The sequence below is a fragment of the Catharus ustulatus genome, chromosome 6 (genome assembly GCF_009819885.2).
Source record: "Catharus ustulatus isolate bCatUst1 chromosome 6, bCatUst1.pri.v2, whole genome shotgun sequence".
NCBI classification, from domain to species: Eukaryota; Metazoa; Chordata; class Aves; order Passeriformes; family Turdidae; genus Catharus; species Catharus ustulatus.
Genome location: NC_046226.1, coordinates 33,625,853 through 33,644,018, shown reverse-complemented (window position 1 = coordinate 33,644,018; position 18,166 = coordinate 33,625,853). Strand labels below are relative to the sequence as shown.

General features: G+C 43.9%; 2 protein-coding genes across 6 annotated transcripts in view; one reads left to right on the top strand and one right to left on the bottom strand.

The window, feature by feature from the left end:
• Window positions 1-423: 423 nt before the first annotated feature.
• Window positions 424-8,697, top strand: LOC116998101 (retinol dehydrogenase 12-like). The gene is made up of 7 exons (XM_033063499.2): window positions 424-565; window positions 1,203-1,321; window positions 2,112-2,267; window positions 2,536-2,640; window positions 3,107-3,316; window positions 5,137-5,326; window positions 7,186-8,697. The coding sequence occupies exons 1-7, from the start codon at window positions 486-488 to the stop codon at window positions 7,286-7,288; spliced, it is 963 nt and encodes a 320-aa protein (XP_032919390.1). The 5' UTR covers window positions 424-485; the 3' UTR covers window positions 7,289-8,697.
• Window positions 8,698-9,506: 809 nt separating this feature from the next.
• Window positions 9,507-18,166, bottom strand: part of ZFYVE26 (zinc finger FYVE-type containing 26) — a 48,917-nt gene continuing 40,257 nt past the window's right edge. For all 5 annotated transcript variants that reach the window (XM_033062502.1, XM_033062505.1, XM_033062504.1 and 2 more), the window contains 7 exons: window positions 17,323-17,520; window positions 16,824-17,026; window positions 15,830-15,971; window positions 15,220-15,279; window positions 13,769-13,951; window positions 12,909-12,953; window positions 9,507-11,837 (listed from right to left, as the gene is read on the bottom strand). In XM_033062502.1, coding sequence (XP_032918393.1) covers window positions 11,628-11,837; window positions 12,909-12,953; window positions 13,769-13,951; window positions 15,220-15,279; window positions 15,830-15,971; window positions 16,824-17,026; window positions 17,323-17,520 — 1,041 coding nt within the window. In that variant the 3' untranslated portion in view covers window positions 9,507-11,627. The remainder of the gene's footprint in view (window positions 11,838-12,908; window positions 12,954-13,768; window positions 13,952-15,219; window positions 15,280-15,829; window positions 15,972-16,823; window positions 17,027-17,322; window positions 17,521-18,166) is intronic.

The window sequence follows — 18,166 nt, the reverse complement described above, 5'->3', positions numbered from 1 at the left end:
ACCCGCCGCCGCCGCGCTGCTCCCAGGCCTCGGCGCCTGCCTACGTGTACATCGTTGCATGCCCCTTGCCAGGGTTAATGACATGAACCTCGGCGTGGGGTTGTGGAAATGTGTTTCAAACGCCACTGCCGGCGCTGCACTGTCTCTGCAGACATTTGTCGGCCCTTAATCGAGGAGTGCATTTCAGAATGTTTCCAGGGTCCCAGGTCAGAGTAGTGCGGTGCCGGCGCAAAGAGCAGCGGGCTGGTGTTCTGAGGCCGGCCGGCCCCTCGCAGCCCGCAGGTACCCCCGGCGGGGCGCGGCCCGGAGGTGGGGCTGTGGCTGTGGGGCTGTAGGGCTGTGGCTGTGCGGCTGTGGCTGTGGGCGAGGCCAACGCGGGAGAGGCGGCGGCCGCGGGGTGGGGCCTGCGCGGGCGGAGGCGGATCCAGAGGGGCGGGGCTGCGGGGAGCCGTGCGCTGGCCGTGCGCGGGTAGCTGGCGGCAGCGATGCTCAACTGCTGGGAAGCCGCGCTGGGCGCCGCCGTCTCCGTGCCCGTCCTTCTTTTCGTGGCAGCGCCCTACATCAGGTGCGTCTTACCGAGCGCAGCCCCTGCCCTTCGCGTATGTCCAGCCCCGCAGAGCGCCCCGTTGGGGCGCGGAGCCGGCGCCCTTCGCGTCTCAGCGCTCGCGTGTGTGGCGGGAGTGCGAACAGCGGGAATCCCGTCTACAGCCCGCGCCGGGTCGGGAGTTATTCGGGCCTCGCCAGCGCCCCGGTGACACAGACGCGCTGCCGGGGCTCGCTCAGCCCTGGCACCGCCCGGCGCGTTTCCCGGGCTCTGTCCCGGCACCGGCGCTCGCGGAGGAGCGGCAGGGGGCGGGGCCCGCGTTCTCCTCAGGGCGCGGCGGTGCAGCCCATTGGCCGGAAGGCCCCGGGGCGCGCGGCGGCAGCCAATGAGAGCTGTGGCTCCACTTGACGCACGGACGGGGCGGGGCCCGAGGGCGGGGCTGTGCTCGGGAAAGCGCGGGGGTTTGGGGGCGCGTTCCTTGTGTCCCGGTCGCGACAACGTCGCGATCAGCCGCTTCAGGTGAGGACACCCGTGACTCCCTGGGGCCCAGGGCGTAGCAGTGAGCCCGAGTGTCGATGCGAACCGCCAGGTTCTGGGCGCTCAGCCCCGTCCCGATCCCCCTACGGAGGCAGAGGTGACTGGTGCCTCCCCCTTGCAGGCGGTATGTCGCTGGAGGACGGTGTAAGTCGACAGCAAGGCTGGAGGGGAAGGTGGTGATAATCACAGGAGCCAACACAGGCATCGGGAAAGAGACCGCCAGAGACCTCGCGCAAAGAGGCAAGTGCAGTCTCGTCAGCAGACATCCCTGTGCAGCTGGGGTGGCTGTGCCTTGTGGCAGAAGTCTCTTTTCTGGACCTAAGGAAGACGTGTTGTAGGCTTATATTGAAATAAACTGGATTCTAGAGTTACTGCAGATGACCCCAAGTGCTGTTACTTCAGAGGCTGAGGTGCACGTTCCCAGTTCCTCAGCTGGTATTCATTCCAAAAATGTGCCTTGGGAACATGAAAACGCTTTGCACTGCAACTGATTCGAGAGGACTGGGGAAGTTCCTGGATTCTACTTGTATGAAGCTGGGAACTGCCATAGGTCCACCACTGTGTGTTTCAGTTATTCATGTTTCAAGCTAATTTGATATAAATGTTACTTAGCTCACTAGTAAGAAGATTAAACTACCTGTTCACAATCCATTTAGAAATTACTCTGGCTGGAATCCATCACCTTTATGTGCTCCTGGCTTGATGTTCCCATTATAAAGGCAGATACAACCTTATCATGCCAATGTTGTATGCACTCCTAACCTGGGAGAATCTGGAGAGGCACTTAAGGCAGCAGGCATTTGCCTGGTCTGGAAGTATTTTTGAGCTGGATTGTAGCTCACAATTGAGTGAGAAAGTCTTTGTCCCTTCCTGCCACGCCCCTGACTAATGCTAGTTCCCTGAAGAAACAATATATTGTTTGTAATTGCTGTGCATTGTTTGTAATTGCAGCCTGCTTGTCGTAGCCTTGATCATCCAGTGTGCTCCAGTGATCTCAATTTCTTGTTGTTCCCCGCTCCCCTCCTTGCAGGTGCGAGAGTAATTATTGCCTGCAGAGACATAGCAAAGGCAGAAGCTGCAGCCAGTGAAATCCAAGCTGAGACAGGGAACCAGCAAGTCATTGTGAAAAAGCTGGACTTGGCTGATACAAAGTCTATCCGGGAGTTTGCTGAGAAATTTCTAGCAGGTACAGTCTCTAGATTCTTCTTTTTAGTGAGAATATTTTACCAAGGACTGCTGTCTGCTCTTCTAACCATTGCCAAGTCCCTGCCCTGCTTGTCTCCATACCTTTTGGGTACTGTGGTTCACAGCAGAGGCTGGTTAAGGGCTGGGTTAGTTTGTGGCAGGAGACATATCCATTTTTTTAAGGTGATATGGCTGCAAGTCAGACAGCAAGGGCTGACTTATGCTGCCTAATTGTTTCCTTGTTTAAGAATGTCTGTTGTTTCTTACAGAGGAGAAGGAACTCCATATTCTCATTAATAATGCTGGGGTAATGTTATGCCCTTACTCCAAGACTGCTGATGGCTTTGAGATGCATCTGGGAGTCAATCATCTTGGTAAGGCTAGTGGAATCATGTTTGTACTCAATATGGAATCATAGAATCATCAAATGGTTTGGGTTGGAATTGCCCTTAAAGATCATCTTCTCCTAATATCAACATCTGTTGCAAAATGCCAAAGGAAATCCTACTTTCAGATTTTGTCTTCCTCATTCTTCCTTTTACAAGAAGGATGGAGGGCCAGAGTCAGAGTTCGGGAGATGCAATGCTGTGTATTCGCCTATCGTGGATCCAGTTTAAGTATCTGTATGTGTTACCTGGGACATTTTAAAATGTATGACAGCTTCAGTTTTTTGAAGATGAGGAGCAGAATTTGAAGGCACCAAAAAAGTGTAGATGTTAATTCAGGGGAGTTTAACAGATTTTTTTCCCCTGGACTTGAAATAAGGGCAGCAGTAAGATACCACATATTAGCAATCAGGGGAACCTTTCCTAGAAGGATGACGTTTTGTCTCCCCCCTAGGTCATTTTCTCTTGACTTTCCTCTTGCTGGAGCGTCTGAAGCAGTGTGCACCAGCCCGCATCGTGAATGTGTCCTCACTGGCTCATCATGGAGGCAGAATCCGCTTCCATGACCTCCATGGTGAGAAGTGCTACAACCGTGGCCTCGCCTACTGTCACAGCAAATTGGCGAACGTGCTCTTCACCCGGGAGCTGGCCAGGCGCCTACAAGGCAAGTTCCAGAGGCAGGCGGAGTGTTTGCCCACTTGGCTTTCTCTGCTCCAGGGAGGGGGAGCATGGATTGAAGAAAGGGTGGCAAATCATCTGTGCAGAAATTGAATGGTTTGAGGCAAATGTCACTGAGAGCTCTTTGCAGGAAGAAAATATCTCCTGTCTGTGGAACCAGGAGAGTTACAACACAGATTGTCTTTACAACAACAGGGCAGAGGAGTTTAGTAGCTTGGCGCAGTTGAATGAATCTCATTTTTCTTTGGTGCTTGTCAAAAGCTGCATCGTGCAGACAGTTGTGGTATGTGGGCGGAAGCTGAAAAGAGAGCTACAACTGCAGTCTCCAACAGAAAAGCTAATGCACACTCAGCTGCCTTAAAGGTTGGTGGCCTGTAGAACAAGCACAAGATTAGTACCTTTTAAGTCGCAACATCTGTCACAGTCGTGTCATTCAGTCCTGTTCATAAACTTAAGTAGTAGTTATTTACTATAACAGAAGCAGTGTCTTCCCCAGGAAATTACTATTAGAGTAAGTCAAAAGAGGCAGGTGTTCTCAAAAGCCTGATGGAAACTGCTGATGGTTTAGCACTCAGGCCCTTTAGCACTTTGTTTTGCAGAAGACACACAATGACTCCTGTGTTTAGAATGGAGCAGGGGATGCTCCAGTGCCATGGATGAGTGATTTAAGCTGCTTCAAGAATCACATAAAAGGTATTAGCGAAAGTGTTTTTAACCTGACGTCATGAAATTGTGACTTAAAGTTTGATAGCAAGGTTCACTCTATTATTTATGTGGAAGACATATACAAAAGAATTGAAATTTAGAATTGAGTTAGCATATATAGTGTGGGAGCACACTGTGTAAAGAAGACCCTCCCCTCCTGTTGAATTATGAGGTTCAGCATGGAGCCCCATGCTTTTTAAACTCTTTAGGGAGCCTAGGTGCAGCTAGGTCCAATTTTAGTCTCAGACTTGGACAATTTATATGTAATGAAATTATCTATATAAAGTTTATAATAATTGAGTATCTACATGGACTAGTGATGTTTCCTCAGAATTAATTCAGCAATCACTCACTTACCAAGGATTTGTTGCAAGCAAAGGGCCTCTCTGCCTTGGTTAAGGAAGGCTCTTCGTCTCAGGTAAGAAATCTCAAACCTTGAGAGGCATCCCTGCTCCAGGGGAGAGTTACCTGCTCTGCAGTCCAGTTGCAGTTTGAGTTGAGGTCCACTTGGGCTCATCCAAAGGTTTGCTGTTGGTAAAAGGTCTCTGCCTTGAGGAGCAACCATGAGAGGTGAGCCAGCTGAAGGGAAGATTGTCACCCTGCAGTCATACTGCCTAACAGGGAGAGCTCAGAGATGGCTCATGTAGGCTGTAATATTCACAGAATGGAGTGGTTGGCTTGTATTCAGATTGCGTACAATGGCAAAGGTACACATGAGACTCAGTGTATCCACAACCTTATTTAAATGTTCCTGGGTAAGAGTATTGGAAACGCCACGTGCTACTTGTCTTGTACTTAACTGCCTGATGGGTGTTCCAAGTTCATGTGTGCTGATACTCACTGGCCTCTGTAAGTTTTGGCCCATTGGCTCAGATCTTTACCTTCTTTGGAGCCTGTACCAAACTACTGCTGATTTGGCTAAGAGGTCAAGTGTATCCATCACATCCAGCATACAGACTTCACTTACTCTCTGTATCCAAGTGTGAACTCCTCCTTTAAGTTATAGAATATCTACAGGTAGAATCGAGAAGTATATTACCCTTCTTTTAAAGACACTTTGATCCATGCAGATTTGTCCTGCACTATTTTATTTTGTCATAGGCACTAAAGTCACAGCAAATGCTCTCCATCCTGGCTCTGTCTATTCTGAACTGGTCCGGCACTCGTTTGTAATGACTTGGCTGTGGAAGATATTCTCCTTCTTCTTGAAGACGCCTTGCGAAGGAGCTCAGACCAGTATCTACTGTGCAGTAGCTGAGGAGCTGGACTCTGTGACAGGACAGTATTTCAGGTGGGTGCAAGCTGATGAAGTGATACTCTGTGGAAGGCAACTTCACTGGCTGGGGAATGTGGGACTTTCTGTCATTCTTCATTAAGAAGGAACCAGGTAAGAGGCTGTCTGATAAGACGGAGGGTGACAAATACTAGAGCATTACCGCTTCCAGATCTGTCACAATCATGTTAGAAAAAACACCTGACATGTGCAACACTTCACACAACAGCATGTCCTTTACTGATACAAGTATTAATGTACTCAAAGTGCAGGAATGGCTGTCACATGCTCAGAGCTCTAACACTGACCTGCCTAACACTTGGGAAAATCACTTCTCAGTAGCACTGTGTTGTTAATGAGGTCACTTCAGTCAATCCTGGGAAGACCACTTCAGTTCCATTTGTAGTTTTGCCCCCCTGGAGCAGAATGGCCTGTGCTCTCAGGGAGCTGGGAGAGCTGATGGAGCTGCAGATACAGGAGGTGAGATTTTCAGGTCTGGCATGTGACCAACCAACTTTATCCTCCAGTGTGATAGACCCACCAGCTGGGAGGGGTTCTTGCAGGACTGCTTGTCATGCAATCAGGGAAATGGTCTTGTTTAGTTCCCATTACAAAACCTGCTGTTTTTTTACTTACTCCAGGACCCTACATTCTTCTCCTTTTCCCATCACCAAATCCACAGCCCAGAGCAGGTTCAAGTCATCATCATTCTATATTTGAAAACTGCCATTCGAACAGATTCCCACAGATATTCTGCCAGCTTCCCATTGCATGTAGAGCCCTGTAACAATACTGGATTTTGGAACTAAATATGAAAATTTGGTTTTTTTTCCCCTTCATGTGGATACCATTGGAGCTGTTGTGTCTTTGCAGAGCTTTCTTGTTATTTGTGACCAGATTAGTCTCTGTAATGACATTACCTGATCTTCATTTGGGAGTTTGTGCCATCTTAATCAGACTTGAATATATAAATAGACATCTTAAGTCTTCCCTGATGTACTTCTCTGAAGTACAGAAAAGCGGTGGAATTTCAACTCATAAAAAAGGGAGTTTTGGATAGGGTGGGAAATGAGAAGCTTCAACACTAATTCACAATTTACACTGGACTAGCCTAGAATCCTTTTAATTTTCCAGGCCACAGACTATAAAACACAAATGCAGACATTAAGAAAAGAATTTACATGCCACAGTGAGACAGGTGGGAGTCCACCAGTCATTTCAGGAATATTAAAGACTCCATCTATAAACACTGAGCCAGATGGAAACCTCACAAGATGCCATTTCCTCTGTGCTCTTAAACTCCCAAGTTATTGCAGCATTACAGGTGAGAACACAGGACCTCTTTTCCAGACTGAGTGCTTTCTGATCGGAGGAGCTGAGAAGAAAGGAGCCGTGGTTCAGATGATAATGGAAAAGGGGGTAACCATACAAGGTTATTACAGTGTTATTATTCTTGGGCATATAGTGGGATAAATAATTTAGAATGAAGGGCTGTTTGAGTGACTTTTTTGCAGTGTTTGTTAGGAAATGTGCTCCTGAAGAAGCTTGGTTAGAGTTTATATCCCTTTTTAGTGGTATTAATGAGAATGCACACTAGTGAGGTTTCTTTAAGAGTTGAGACAACCGATACAGCTAGACTTGCTTGCCAGTTCTTGGTGCCACTAGGAGAGATTCTTCCCTAGCTAGCTGAAAAGAAATCTTTATCGTGGTGGCTTAGCACCAACCCTTGCTCATTTGCTGGATAGCCTCCCACCATTCTTGAACTGGTCTTGAATGAAACTGATAGAGAGCAACTCCCTAATCTTAACAGATTTCAGTGTACTAATGCAGATGGAGATCGTAGACTTGAAAGAATAAAATAGATGTTTTTCTTACAGTGATTGCCAGCCAGCGTATGTATCTCCACGTGGTCGGGATGATGAGACAGCAAAGAAGCTCTGGAGCGTGAGCTGTGAGCTCCTTGGCATCCAGTGGGACTGAGCAGCACCAAGAGTGTCCATGGCTGGGCCCAGTGATGCTTCTCTCAGCACTGCTGAGAGACCTCAAGAGTAGAATGCTAACACCTCAGCTGCTCTAAGGATGGCTCTGTGGGCACAACTTAATTTGAATTTCTGGAATATTACATTTAAGGATTGAGATTTGTAAGCAATCAGTCCCTCTTCCTAGCTGGAGAATTAGAGCACTGATGGAGAAAGCAACCTGCTTGTTATCTCACACAGCAGCTCAAGGCTACGGTTCTCTGGCTTTAGAATAGAAAGGGAGGTTGCAATCTTAGGTTTAGATTATGAAGTAACAAAGAAATAATTTAAATAAAGTTTGGTTGATTTTTTTTCCTAACAGCAATAAAAAAGGTAGGACTCTGAACTTAGGATCTATGAGATTCCGTTTAGTACCTACCCTTTGAACTGGCAGAGCAAAAATACTTTAGTTAGATTTTCTGAAAAGTTATGCAATACAAATACTCTCAAGCACACAGAAACAGGTCCTGGCCTTCTTGTGCCAAGCATTAGGTAAAGTTTTTACATGGAATCACTTTCTCTGCATGCTCTGTAAGAGGCTGGACCCTAGCCACTGAGGTATCCTGGCTCTAAATACCCACTGATTGCAGTAAGTTAACTGAGGATTGGCAAATCTGAGGACCCAGGTTTTGGTGCAGTTAATTAGGAGGTTAAAAGCTGAAGGAGGGTTGCACTTGTGCACAGTGAAGTTATTAAAATCAACATCTCTTGTGAAACACTGAACAAAGATGGTGTAGAAGTTGTCACAGTAAACCCCACAGCTGCACTTTAAATTACTTTAGAACCTAGAAAAAAAGAGCAGAATGAATAAGGAACATCTCAACCATGTTAAAACATATTAAACAACTTCAGCTTTAAATGATACAAAACTCCCTAGAGCTAAACAGCTAAAGCAGAAGGCAGGATTATTTTGGTATTATGGTCAAGCTGGCTCCAAGACAGGAAGGTAAGACTTGCACAGAAATCCTTGCATTTGTCTGCCCAGTAGTTACTGGTTGCCAAGGCTGCCAGCCTGCCTGTGCAGGACCACACAGCTTGCACTTACACAAAGCAGCTGGCTCAGGCCATGTAGCACTGCTCCCTTGGAACTCCAGTGCTACATGAGTGCAAATTGCTGGAATGTGATCCATAATCAGAGATTATTTCTGAAAGAGTTAAGCAGTCAGAAACCAAGTGCCACAGCTCACAGGATTATCTTCTGCTTCTGAAAAAAAGCCTGGAAGTTTTTGTGTTTGAGCCTGCCACTGTGACCAACTGCCAATTTTGGAAAATAAATGCTAATTTTAATTCTTCCTGTCTGGATGCTGTCTATGCAGATCAGTCCTGTGCTACCTCTGAGCAATACTAAATAAAGCCATTTTCCCTTTACAACAGGACCCTGGATCTTCTTTCATAAATGCTGAATCAGTTTACTTGGTGTTGCTGTTATCTGCACCTACCTCACTAATGTAAAAAATTCAGTCCAGGTAGTATTTTAAAAAGTCCCTTTGTGTTTCCCCCTGTCACTCTACATTTTTTTTTTTGCCCTCTCCCTCTTCATGCTTCATCCCAATTATGAAGCTAAATCCACAACTAGAATGTAGCAGTAGAATGTTACCTACCACTGGAGCCTTGGCATGCTTTCTCTGTGTCATTCTCTGATCTTGAAAGTGGCTTCAGAAGCAAGAGAAACCATTTTTTTAAAAAGCAGAAAAGTGTCTCTACTGTGAAATATTTTTGCCCTTGCAGGTCAATGCTCTTCTCAAAGAAGTCTGATTGTAGATTTAACACACCACATATTAAATAAACATTTCCAGTCATACATCCACTCCCTTTGACCTTGAGCAAATAATTTATACCTCTCAGCTGATCTGTAAAAAATGAAGAAACTAAAGCTCATTTAGCTGTCTCAAAGGGAGGCTTGTAAAGGAGAGTTAGATTAACTTGCAAAGCTCCCTAAAGAGGATTACTGAGTACACACATGAGGCTGAACTAGCTAGGATCCCTAGCTGCTGGGGAGACTTCTAAAGATGTGACGTTCAGTCGATCTAAATATTGACGATATTCAGTAGCAGATAAATTTACCATGATAGAACAACTATTCCCCTTCTAATTACTGTGCTAAGTATAGCCAAAAGCAAAATGCAGATCTAGAAAGAGAACCCTAGCTCTGCTGAGATAAAAAATAAACTAAAAATACATTAACAGTCATAATACTTTATTTTTAATTGTAAACAAACCTTGGTCAGTAATAGAGAAATTATTTTAAACCGGCAGTATTCAATCCCTTTTTCCTGCTCAACAATTCAAAGCCCCTTGATAACTGCACTATATGTGACACAAGGTAATTAATCAGGGTCAAAATTCCAGTTCTGCTGGTACAAGAAAGATCCCTACGATTCCAGGTTAAGAACATCAAATTACAATAAACACTATATAAAGTGCATCAGGTACAGTGCAAAGAGGTCAGGAAGAAAGGCAGGTATGGAACTGATGGGTCTGCATGGCAAACTCCACTATCAGTGCTCTCTGCAGCTGAAAGAACACAAGCAGAACAGCAATGCAGATCTGGATACCCACACAGAGTACAATCTCCTCCCCATAATCAGAGATTTTAAAACGACTGAAGCCATAGGTAGTGTCACGTTTTAGGATTAGCGTGATGAAAGCTAGGTCAGTCTGGCCAAGGAAACAAAAGATTTCATTAGTACTGGTCACTAATGAGATAATGCAAATCTGTGGTCAGGGGATTCTGGAAGCTGTATGTGGTCATTTCTGCTCTAGTGAGCAGAGCACCTCCAAAGAGAGGTGTTTATGTCAGCTCTTGAAACAGTGAAGAAGATGGGTGAAATCCTTTCCAACACCATGGAAATCTGTTCTTTCATTATAGTGAACTTGGGGATAGTGCAAAACTCTTACTTGACAGTCTCAATTATTTTATGTTCTAAAACTATTTACAGTTACATTACACTTCAGAAAACCTATTGGTTTTTTGATGTAAACAACTTTTAAATGAGAAAGTTAGTTTTCCTACTTCTTGTGCTGAAATACCTGTAAACAGCAAACACAAACTCTTGTGGAACGCCATGTTTTGGGGTTTTTTTGTTGTTGTTTTTTGTTTTTTGTTTTTTTTGAAGGTCCTACTACTGCCTAACGCATTTCTGCCAGTTTCTCATGTCCCAATACTAGTTGCAGAGAAGCAGCTACTTTTTTTCAGCATCCCTGAACACAGACATCACCCAAAGATTGCTGTTTTTCATAAAACTAATTAACCTAACACTTTCAGAGCAAAACCTGTCAATATAGGGCATGTCCAGTCTGGTATTCTATTGTACTTGACAGGGACAAATTATACTGGTAATAAATAAATAAATACATCCCTATGTGACAGGGATACAGACCACCACAGCTTGTTCTATGCCTATTCTTTGCTATACCTGATGAAAAACTGTGGAAGTTTACTGTCAACTATTCAGTCATAAAGCTGCATCCCAATGATTTACTGGGTATTACCATAGTAAAGAAAGAGGCACGTGATTTTTCAACTATTTTAAAGGCTTATTTTCCCTTTGTACTCCCCTTACAGGATATGCCCTTTATAACTTCATTCATGTAGTTGGCACTAGCCCAAGTGCCACATCTACGGCACACATCACACAGTGTGACTGGTAAGTACAAATCTGCCATAAAGAATCAGTTCCTACCTTTTCAAACAAACTAAAAAACTAGGGTACATTGTGCTAGTGGGGGAGGGATAGAAAAGAAGTAGAAATGATTTGTCTAAAGGCTTAAAAAAAATCTGGGTTTTAGTCTTTGTAACAGAAGAATTCTCCAATCTTGAAAATTTTACAGGAAACATCACAAAAATTCTATACTCTAGACTACAATGAGTTGATAAAATTTTTCTGTCCTCTCTACATATGTTTTCTGGATTAAAAATAAAACACGTATTATTAAATTCAGTGCTTTTCAAAAAATATCAACCCCTGAAAAATTAAAAATCAACAAAACCCAAAAACTAAAGCCGGAAACAAAAGTGATCTCTCCCATACATCTAAATCCTTGCTTGTTCAGTTTGAAACTTCCCCCCTCCCCCCATCAAAAAGAGAGCCAAAAAACACCTTGAGGTAGTGACTGTCAAAATACAGGACTGGCACTTGTAATTTAGTTCCCTTCCTTTCACCAGAGGCACATTAGCAGCATCCGTTTGCCACCCACATCAGTCCACAGAGTTCCATTTTACCGAGAGGCTGCTGAGCCCGACACCTTCGCGCTGTCTTGAAGCCTTCTCCTTCATTGTGATGGCGAGTGTCAGTCACACGTTACTTCCTAGCACCCTGGGGAAGCCGATTTCTCGCCTTGGGCTGATGCACTGCGAGCCACTGGGCACAGATGGCCTTGACGACGTGGTCGCCGCTGCTCTCGGCCAGCTGCCGCACGTGCTGGACCAGCTGCACGGCGCGCGCCTTCTCCTGCCGCACTGACACCAGGTACGCCGAGCGCAGCTTGTTGCACATCATGTACGCCTGGATCTGAAGCACCACAGGCAGTCAGAGCTTGGCCAGAAAGATGGAGCAAACTGGACAAGCTTAAGCAAGGACTCACAGGAAATACCCAGTTCAGAAGCGTGGTGTAAGAGGCAGTAGCACCACCTTACCTAACACAGCATGGCATGAAGCAGATCCCAGTGGAAAAGATGGGCAAACAGATGTATTTTATTAAGCTTGTGTCTTGTAGACACTCCTTCACTCTATGACCATGAAATTAGTATCAGGAATCCTATCTCGTGCATTAATTACAGTATCCTCATAGCAAAGAATCTGAGTTGGTAATTTTCTTCCACTGCTGGTTCTAGAACAACTCCCATCTTTCAGTGATAGATCTTACAAAAAAGCAGACTCAAAAGCCCATTTTTCCATCTGCCTACAACAGTGAGTTTGTCATTCAGAGCAGACAAAGGACTGTCACAAATCTTTAGATTTCATTCCCAGCTATGCCACTCAGGATCTACAACAATCCCCAAATGCTGAGTCACAGTCACTTCTGTAAACAGGCATCTACAGTTCTCCAGTGGCTTGGCTGGCTGGTATGAAAGCCAACAAAGAAATAAACTAGTTTAGACTTCATTTCTTCTAAGAGAAGATGTCTATCAGAAGCTGGGGAAGTTTTATCATTTAACTTTCAATCCCCACATAAATAGTATAATCCTGAAACAATAAACTGAAGTGGTCATCATTAGCTGTCTGCCATAACTAGGAACCTAACATGCACTTATGTGAAAAGCTGAATAACAAAGCCAACAAACCCACCAAAGTGCCTTTCTGAAATATTTTTACTGGCACTCTAACAAATGCCCAGCCCTCACTCTGAGGGCTCTCAAGGAACTGACAGGGATAGTCCCAATTGGTATCTGTATGTCACAGCTTTACACAAACACCATGGCCTCGAGGAATTCACTGTGATCTCTACAATCTAAGAACTAGCCTTCAAAAATCTTATTTGCATGAGGATCATCATCTTTGATGAGAAGACAGTGAAAAAGAGCCTGCAAGCTGCAGACCAAGACTGGGCTGTTTAGCTCTTGCTACTGTGCTTTTACTTACCTTGTTTTCATCACTGTCCATATCCTGAATCAGATTATCGAGATCCTGTATCCAAAAAAGGGAAAAGGTGTTTACATTTAAAGTGATAATAGTCTGCAAAGCTTTACCCCATCAGGGATCAAACCCCTCTGGACAGGCACGGCTGCTGAGATCACAGCTTAGACTGTCCCAACTGTGAGAATCCCAGATGTAGAAAACACAAAAAAACCCTAATTCCAATTCTTCCCTTTACCCACAGCCTTTCCTGCCTGCCATCTCTGGGGGGTATCCCTAAAGAACGCTATGAGTCTCTCAAGGACATGGCTTGTGCTGTGTGAAATGAATCTGTAGGTTCCCCACAACCCAGAAGGAGAAACCCCATGGCCCACCCTGACCCAAAGAGTGGACTGCACCCCCTAATCTAATTAATAGAACTAGCAGAGTGCATCTCCTTCCTTCACTGGGATGGAAAAAACACTGTGGTAGGCAAAGGGAATCACAAAATTGGTTCCTATGGAGGCAGGAGGTTTCTGCCTCCACACATCCTCTGTGTTAGCCAGGGAAGACTCACTGAAGGGAACACCTCCTGCTGCAATCAGCAGCATTTGACAGGATTTTGTGAAGCAAATGTTCTGTCCCCGCCATTGGTATCCATTTGGGAAGTGCAGGGAGTGTGCTACTTATGGCTACTTATGGTTTCCTCTCAGAGTATCTGGCACAAGGCAAACAATACACTCCCACCTTTAAGCTGTGCCTGTAGTATGGAGCCAGAACATCCAAAGGACTCACTAACAGAGCAGTACAGGCACCAGATTTCCCTGCAGCCTGTACTGTCCATATTCTTTTTACTTCAAAAGGGACAAAATGCAGCATAGAATTACCTCAGCAGGAATGTTTTTGAACTCATTTAGACAGTTTAGGATAATGTTATCCCCATCATTTTTCGCTGCCACTCCAGACTCATTGACACACTTCAGGAGCTGCTGGATCTCGCTGTACTTCTGCTGCTTCACCAGCTGCTTGGCCACTTTGCTGTACACTTCTGTAGCCTCCAGCTGGAAGTCCTAGAGGTAGTTGGAACATCAGAGCAGCATGTTGAATGTTCTCAGCAGGTTTTCTCAGAGTGAATCAACACAACTGGACAAAATACCACACCACACTCCAAAAAGTCAAAGCTGTTTTGGGAGCCTCTGTTTTTCCACTCACCACTGCTCAGGTGACTCACCACTGACTTAAAGGTTTTTTATAACCAGACTTGTAAAAATCAATCCTGCTTAAAGAACAAGAGTGCTGTTACTGCCTTCTTTTCAGGAGTGGCAAAAAATCAGCTTAATTTCCTCTGACTAAAGATCTTTCCTAGATCCCTACTCACCTCTCCCTAACTTAGCATGTGCCTACTGTATTTCTCCAGCCCCCTCACCAGCAGTCACCTTTTGGATACCCCAAACAGGAGGTAATTGACCATTATACACCATCCACATGAGGGAAGAGATGATAAAAGCTGTGAACTGATCCTGCAATGAGTAAGTGAAGAAAAAAAAGGATGGAAATGGAAGTGGTAGCAGCTGGACTCGCTGCTCCATTTGTACTGGAGGTAGTGGCTGCTGCTGCTGCTTAGAAGTGCTGTTTTTCTAAGTCTCTCCATTTCCCTACCAACAGGAGTTCTGCCTTGTACATCCATGAAAGAAGGAGCAGGGCCTGTCACATCCATAAATATTCTTTCAGTGTGTCACCTCTGCCCTGCTCTACTGTTTGTGACTTTATGGATGAGAAACACTCAGAAGAGTTTAGAGGCTCATGAGCTATGCTGACTGATAATCACTCAATTTCTACCCAGACATGAGGAATGAGAGGTCCCCAGCCAGAGTTTCCAGTTAATTAATTTTGCTCTCAAATCAGGAGAACAGAAGAGAGACAGCTCTGGCCAAATATTCACTGTCTTTGCACGACAGTCATGAACTGCAGAGAGCTACCACGTGAGAGGCCTCGACACACATTTAACCACATTTATGTGGTTAGCCAGAATTAAAACACTGAACAAGGTAGCAAAGAAACACTGAACTGCACAGCAAAGAAAAAGCTATACTTCATTCCTTTGTAGGACCCAATTACTCTGGAAATGTCCTACTGAAATAGCATCTTAATTTCTTTACCAAGCTTCCACAAATACATAGACATGTAAGACTTAAACTTGTGACTTTCCTCTCAACAAGTTTTTCTTTTGGGGGGATTAAAAAACATTTGGAGGGAAAAAAGGCTTTTGTTTAAACAATTGCTGCTTTCATGGGTTACTTTGTAATAATATTGCTTGTTATATCAAGTTTTTCCATACCTGGAGAACTCTAAATGCAATCCCAAATCCCTCTTCAATGTTTTTGCCTTCCAATATGACCTGAAAAAAGAGGCATAGACAAGTCTGGGAATGCACATTCCTTTTTCATTATGTACAGTTAAATAATATTAATGCAAATCCAGATTTTGCCCAGAGGCCAAAAGAAAATGCTTCAACAGAAAACAGCACCATCCCAAGATGTACAGCAAATTATAGGGTCTGTGGTCACACACTGCTTCCCTGAGAGACATTAGGCAATTTACAGACGGAGATGAGCCAAAGTTAAGAATGGTTAGAATTACAGCACTATTTGCCTTGCTTCCAGACATAATGGGATGCACAGTCAAAAGGAATATTACTATTTCCAGTTTTGATGTTCTGCCTCTGGAAAATTGAACTTTGAGGAGATGAGCTCCAAGTTCTCACATATTCTCTGCTACTTTGAGGAAAACCACTAATTTTTCATAAATGATAGGTTGCATTCGTGCATAAATAACCTGCCCATAAAAACGACAAGAAATTGCTCCAACCATCAAATGCTTCAACCTGCATTACAAGTTAGTATTGCTGATGAAAAATAGAGCTGTGTTTTAAAAACAGCAATTAGTACCTTGCAAGCAACATCCATTTTCATGTTGTTGTTTCCAAAGAGTGTGGGCAAGGAGGAATCTGCCATTTGAGAAGCTCCTGAGCTCTCACACTGATGCAGGAACTTTGTTACTTCCATCTGCAGATCAACTGTATTGATGTGCCTAGATAGTGAAAAAATTCTAACTTTATTTTGTAATAGGGAAAGTGTCAATTATTATTTATATGAACTGACTAATTTCTTCAATACCTTTCCAAAGAAGACATAAACAAATATTTTAGTTGCTTTTTGACTTTCTACAAGTCTGCAGCAATATTACTTTTCAGATCTGTGCACTTAACATGCATCACAAGCTGAAGTTGAGCAATTATTCACATTATTTCAAAGAAGTGAGCCAGAAAAACTGGATCCCCAAATAAATATCTATTTCTGCTTTTTTCATCCTATCACACACATGTTCCTCCAGGTTTAAGTTAAGAGTCTAGCCTAAAAAACAGAAAGAAAAAAGCCCCTAAGAAAACAAAGATATAAAACCCCAAGTATAAGGGAGATCTGGATCAGTTTACACTTTGAGTTTTGAATACAGGAATCTAGTTACCTCTGGAACCTATAGCTTGTACATAGTACAGTGTTTTGAGTTAACTTCAGTAGACAGTGAAGCACAACAAAGCTGCTTGCTTTTTGGAGAGGAAAAGAAGAGAAGAAGAAAAAAAACTTGTGGACTGATGTATAATTTTCTATGCACTGTAGGGTTCCTGTTTGTTTTTTAAATTAAAGGAAGGTAGTCTGATACACATACATATTTTTGATAGAAACAACTGCCCATCTCCTGGTTTGGATTGTTGGGGGAAAAAGTGATGGGAATCCTACACTTGTAAATATATAAAAGCAGATTTGGGTCAAGGACAACCAGTAAGTGTTAGCTAAAGCCAACTTAAATGAAATGAATAAACATCCCGAAGTCTAAAGCCTGAATTTCACCTCTTCTAAAACTTAGCTTGTTGTTTATAAATACCTTGACACATCTGTAGCAGACATTTTCTTTCGAAAAGTGAATGCCATTTTTTTCCTTCCTGAACTCCTTGAGACCTCCTGCAGATAGACTTTGAGATGGTCCTTGATCTTTAGAAGCCACGTCTGTTTTCCTCCAAGTTCAGTGTAAGACTTTGCTCCATGAGTGAAAAATCGAATGCAGGTCATTGCAGCACGGACATGATCCTGGAAGAAATGCACTCACCACTAAGAGGGACCACAGGACACCACCTTCATTCAGAATCACTGTCTGCACTAAAAGGCTCACACAAAGCAGGCAATGCTCTGTTTTCTTTAATACAATGTGCCAGATCATTGATCAGGTGAGCTTTAGTAAAGCTCAGACCTTTCTGTGCTTTCTAAGACTGCAAAGAGGCAAAAATATACTTGTCCAGCATGCAGGTTTAGACCAAAGTAAATAACCAAAAGTCTCACAGTATTCAGCATTTCATTGAAAGAGACGACACTGTCCCTCAACTTACCTTCATGAACTGTTGCAGTTCATAGAGAATATGGTAATAGTTCTTTCTTTGCAAGTATTTGCAAGCTGCAATCAAGTAGACTCCCCAGCTTTCCAATCCTGGATCAATGGTTTCTAGCAAGTTCTCCAACATATGCAGTTTTCCACTTTCATAACTTGGAACAAAGATCCCTTCAATAAACACTTCTGATGGGGATTCCTACACAAACAGAAACTAGCTTGAACCAAAGCCACTGTAGCTTATTTTGCTTATGTAATATAAAGGCATATTAAGTGACAGAGATCATAAAATTAATAAATAATTTAGCTTGGAAGGGATTTCTGGGAGTTAATTTCTTTAAAACCCCACCCAAAGAATGACTTCCAAGTTAGGTGATGCTGCTCTGGACCTGTCCAGTCAAGTTCTGAGCATGACAAAGTAGAGTGATTCAAGAACCGCCCTGTGGCTCTGGTCCCGTGTCTAAATATATGCACCAAAAAAACCTCAAAACAAATCCCAAACCTTTTTTTTTATATCCAGTTGGAATTTCTCTTGCTCCCAATTGTGTCCACTGTCTCCTACCCTTTTACTGGACACATATGAGATAAGCATGGCTCTGTTTTCACTATAATCACCCACTTGATAGCTGAAAAGAGCACACAGATCTCATCCTGCCTTTTATTCCAGGAGGAAAAACCTAGCTGTATCACTCTCCTCAAGTATCAGGTGTTTCAGGCCCTGAGATACTTTGGTGGCCTTCAATTGGACTTGCTTCACTTTGACAGTGTCTATTTTGTACTTGGGAACCCAGGACTGGGCACAGTTGTTCAGATGAAACCTCCCAAGTAGTGACCTGAGGGGGATA

Coding starts and splice junctions, on each gene's coding strand:
- LOC116998101 (XM_033063499.2), top strand. CDS start 486: ATGCTCAACTGCTGGGAAGCCGCGCTGGGCGCCGCCGTCTCCGTGCCC. Junction 566..1,202: donor GTGGCAGCGCCCTACATCAG/GTGCGTCTTACC, acceptor TCCCCCTTGCAG/GCGGTATGTCGCTGGAGGAC. Junction 3,317..5,136: donor GCTGGCCAGGCGCCTACAAG/GCAAGTTCCAGA, acceptor ATTTTGTCATAG/GCACTAAAGTCACAGCAAAT.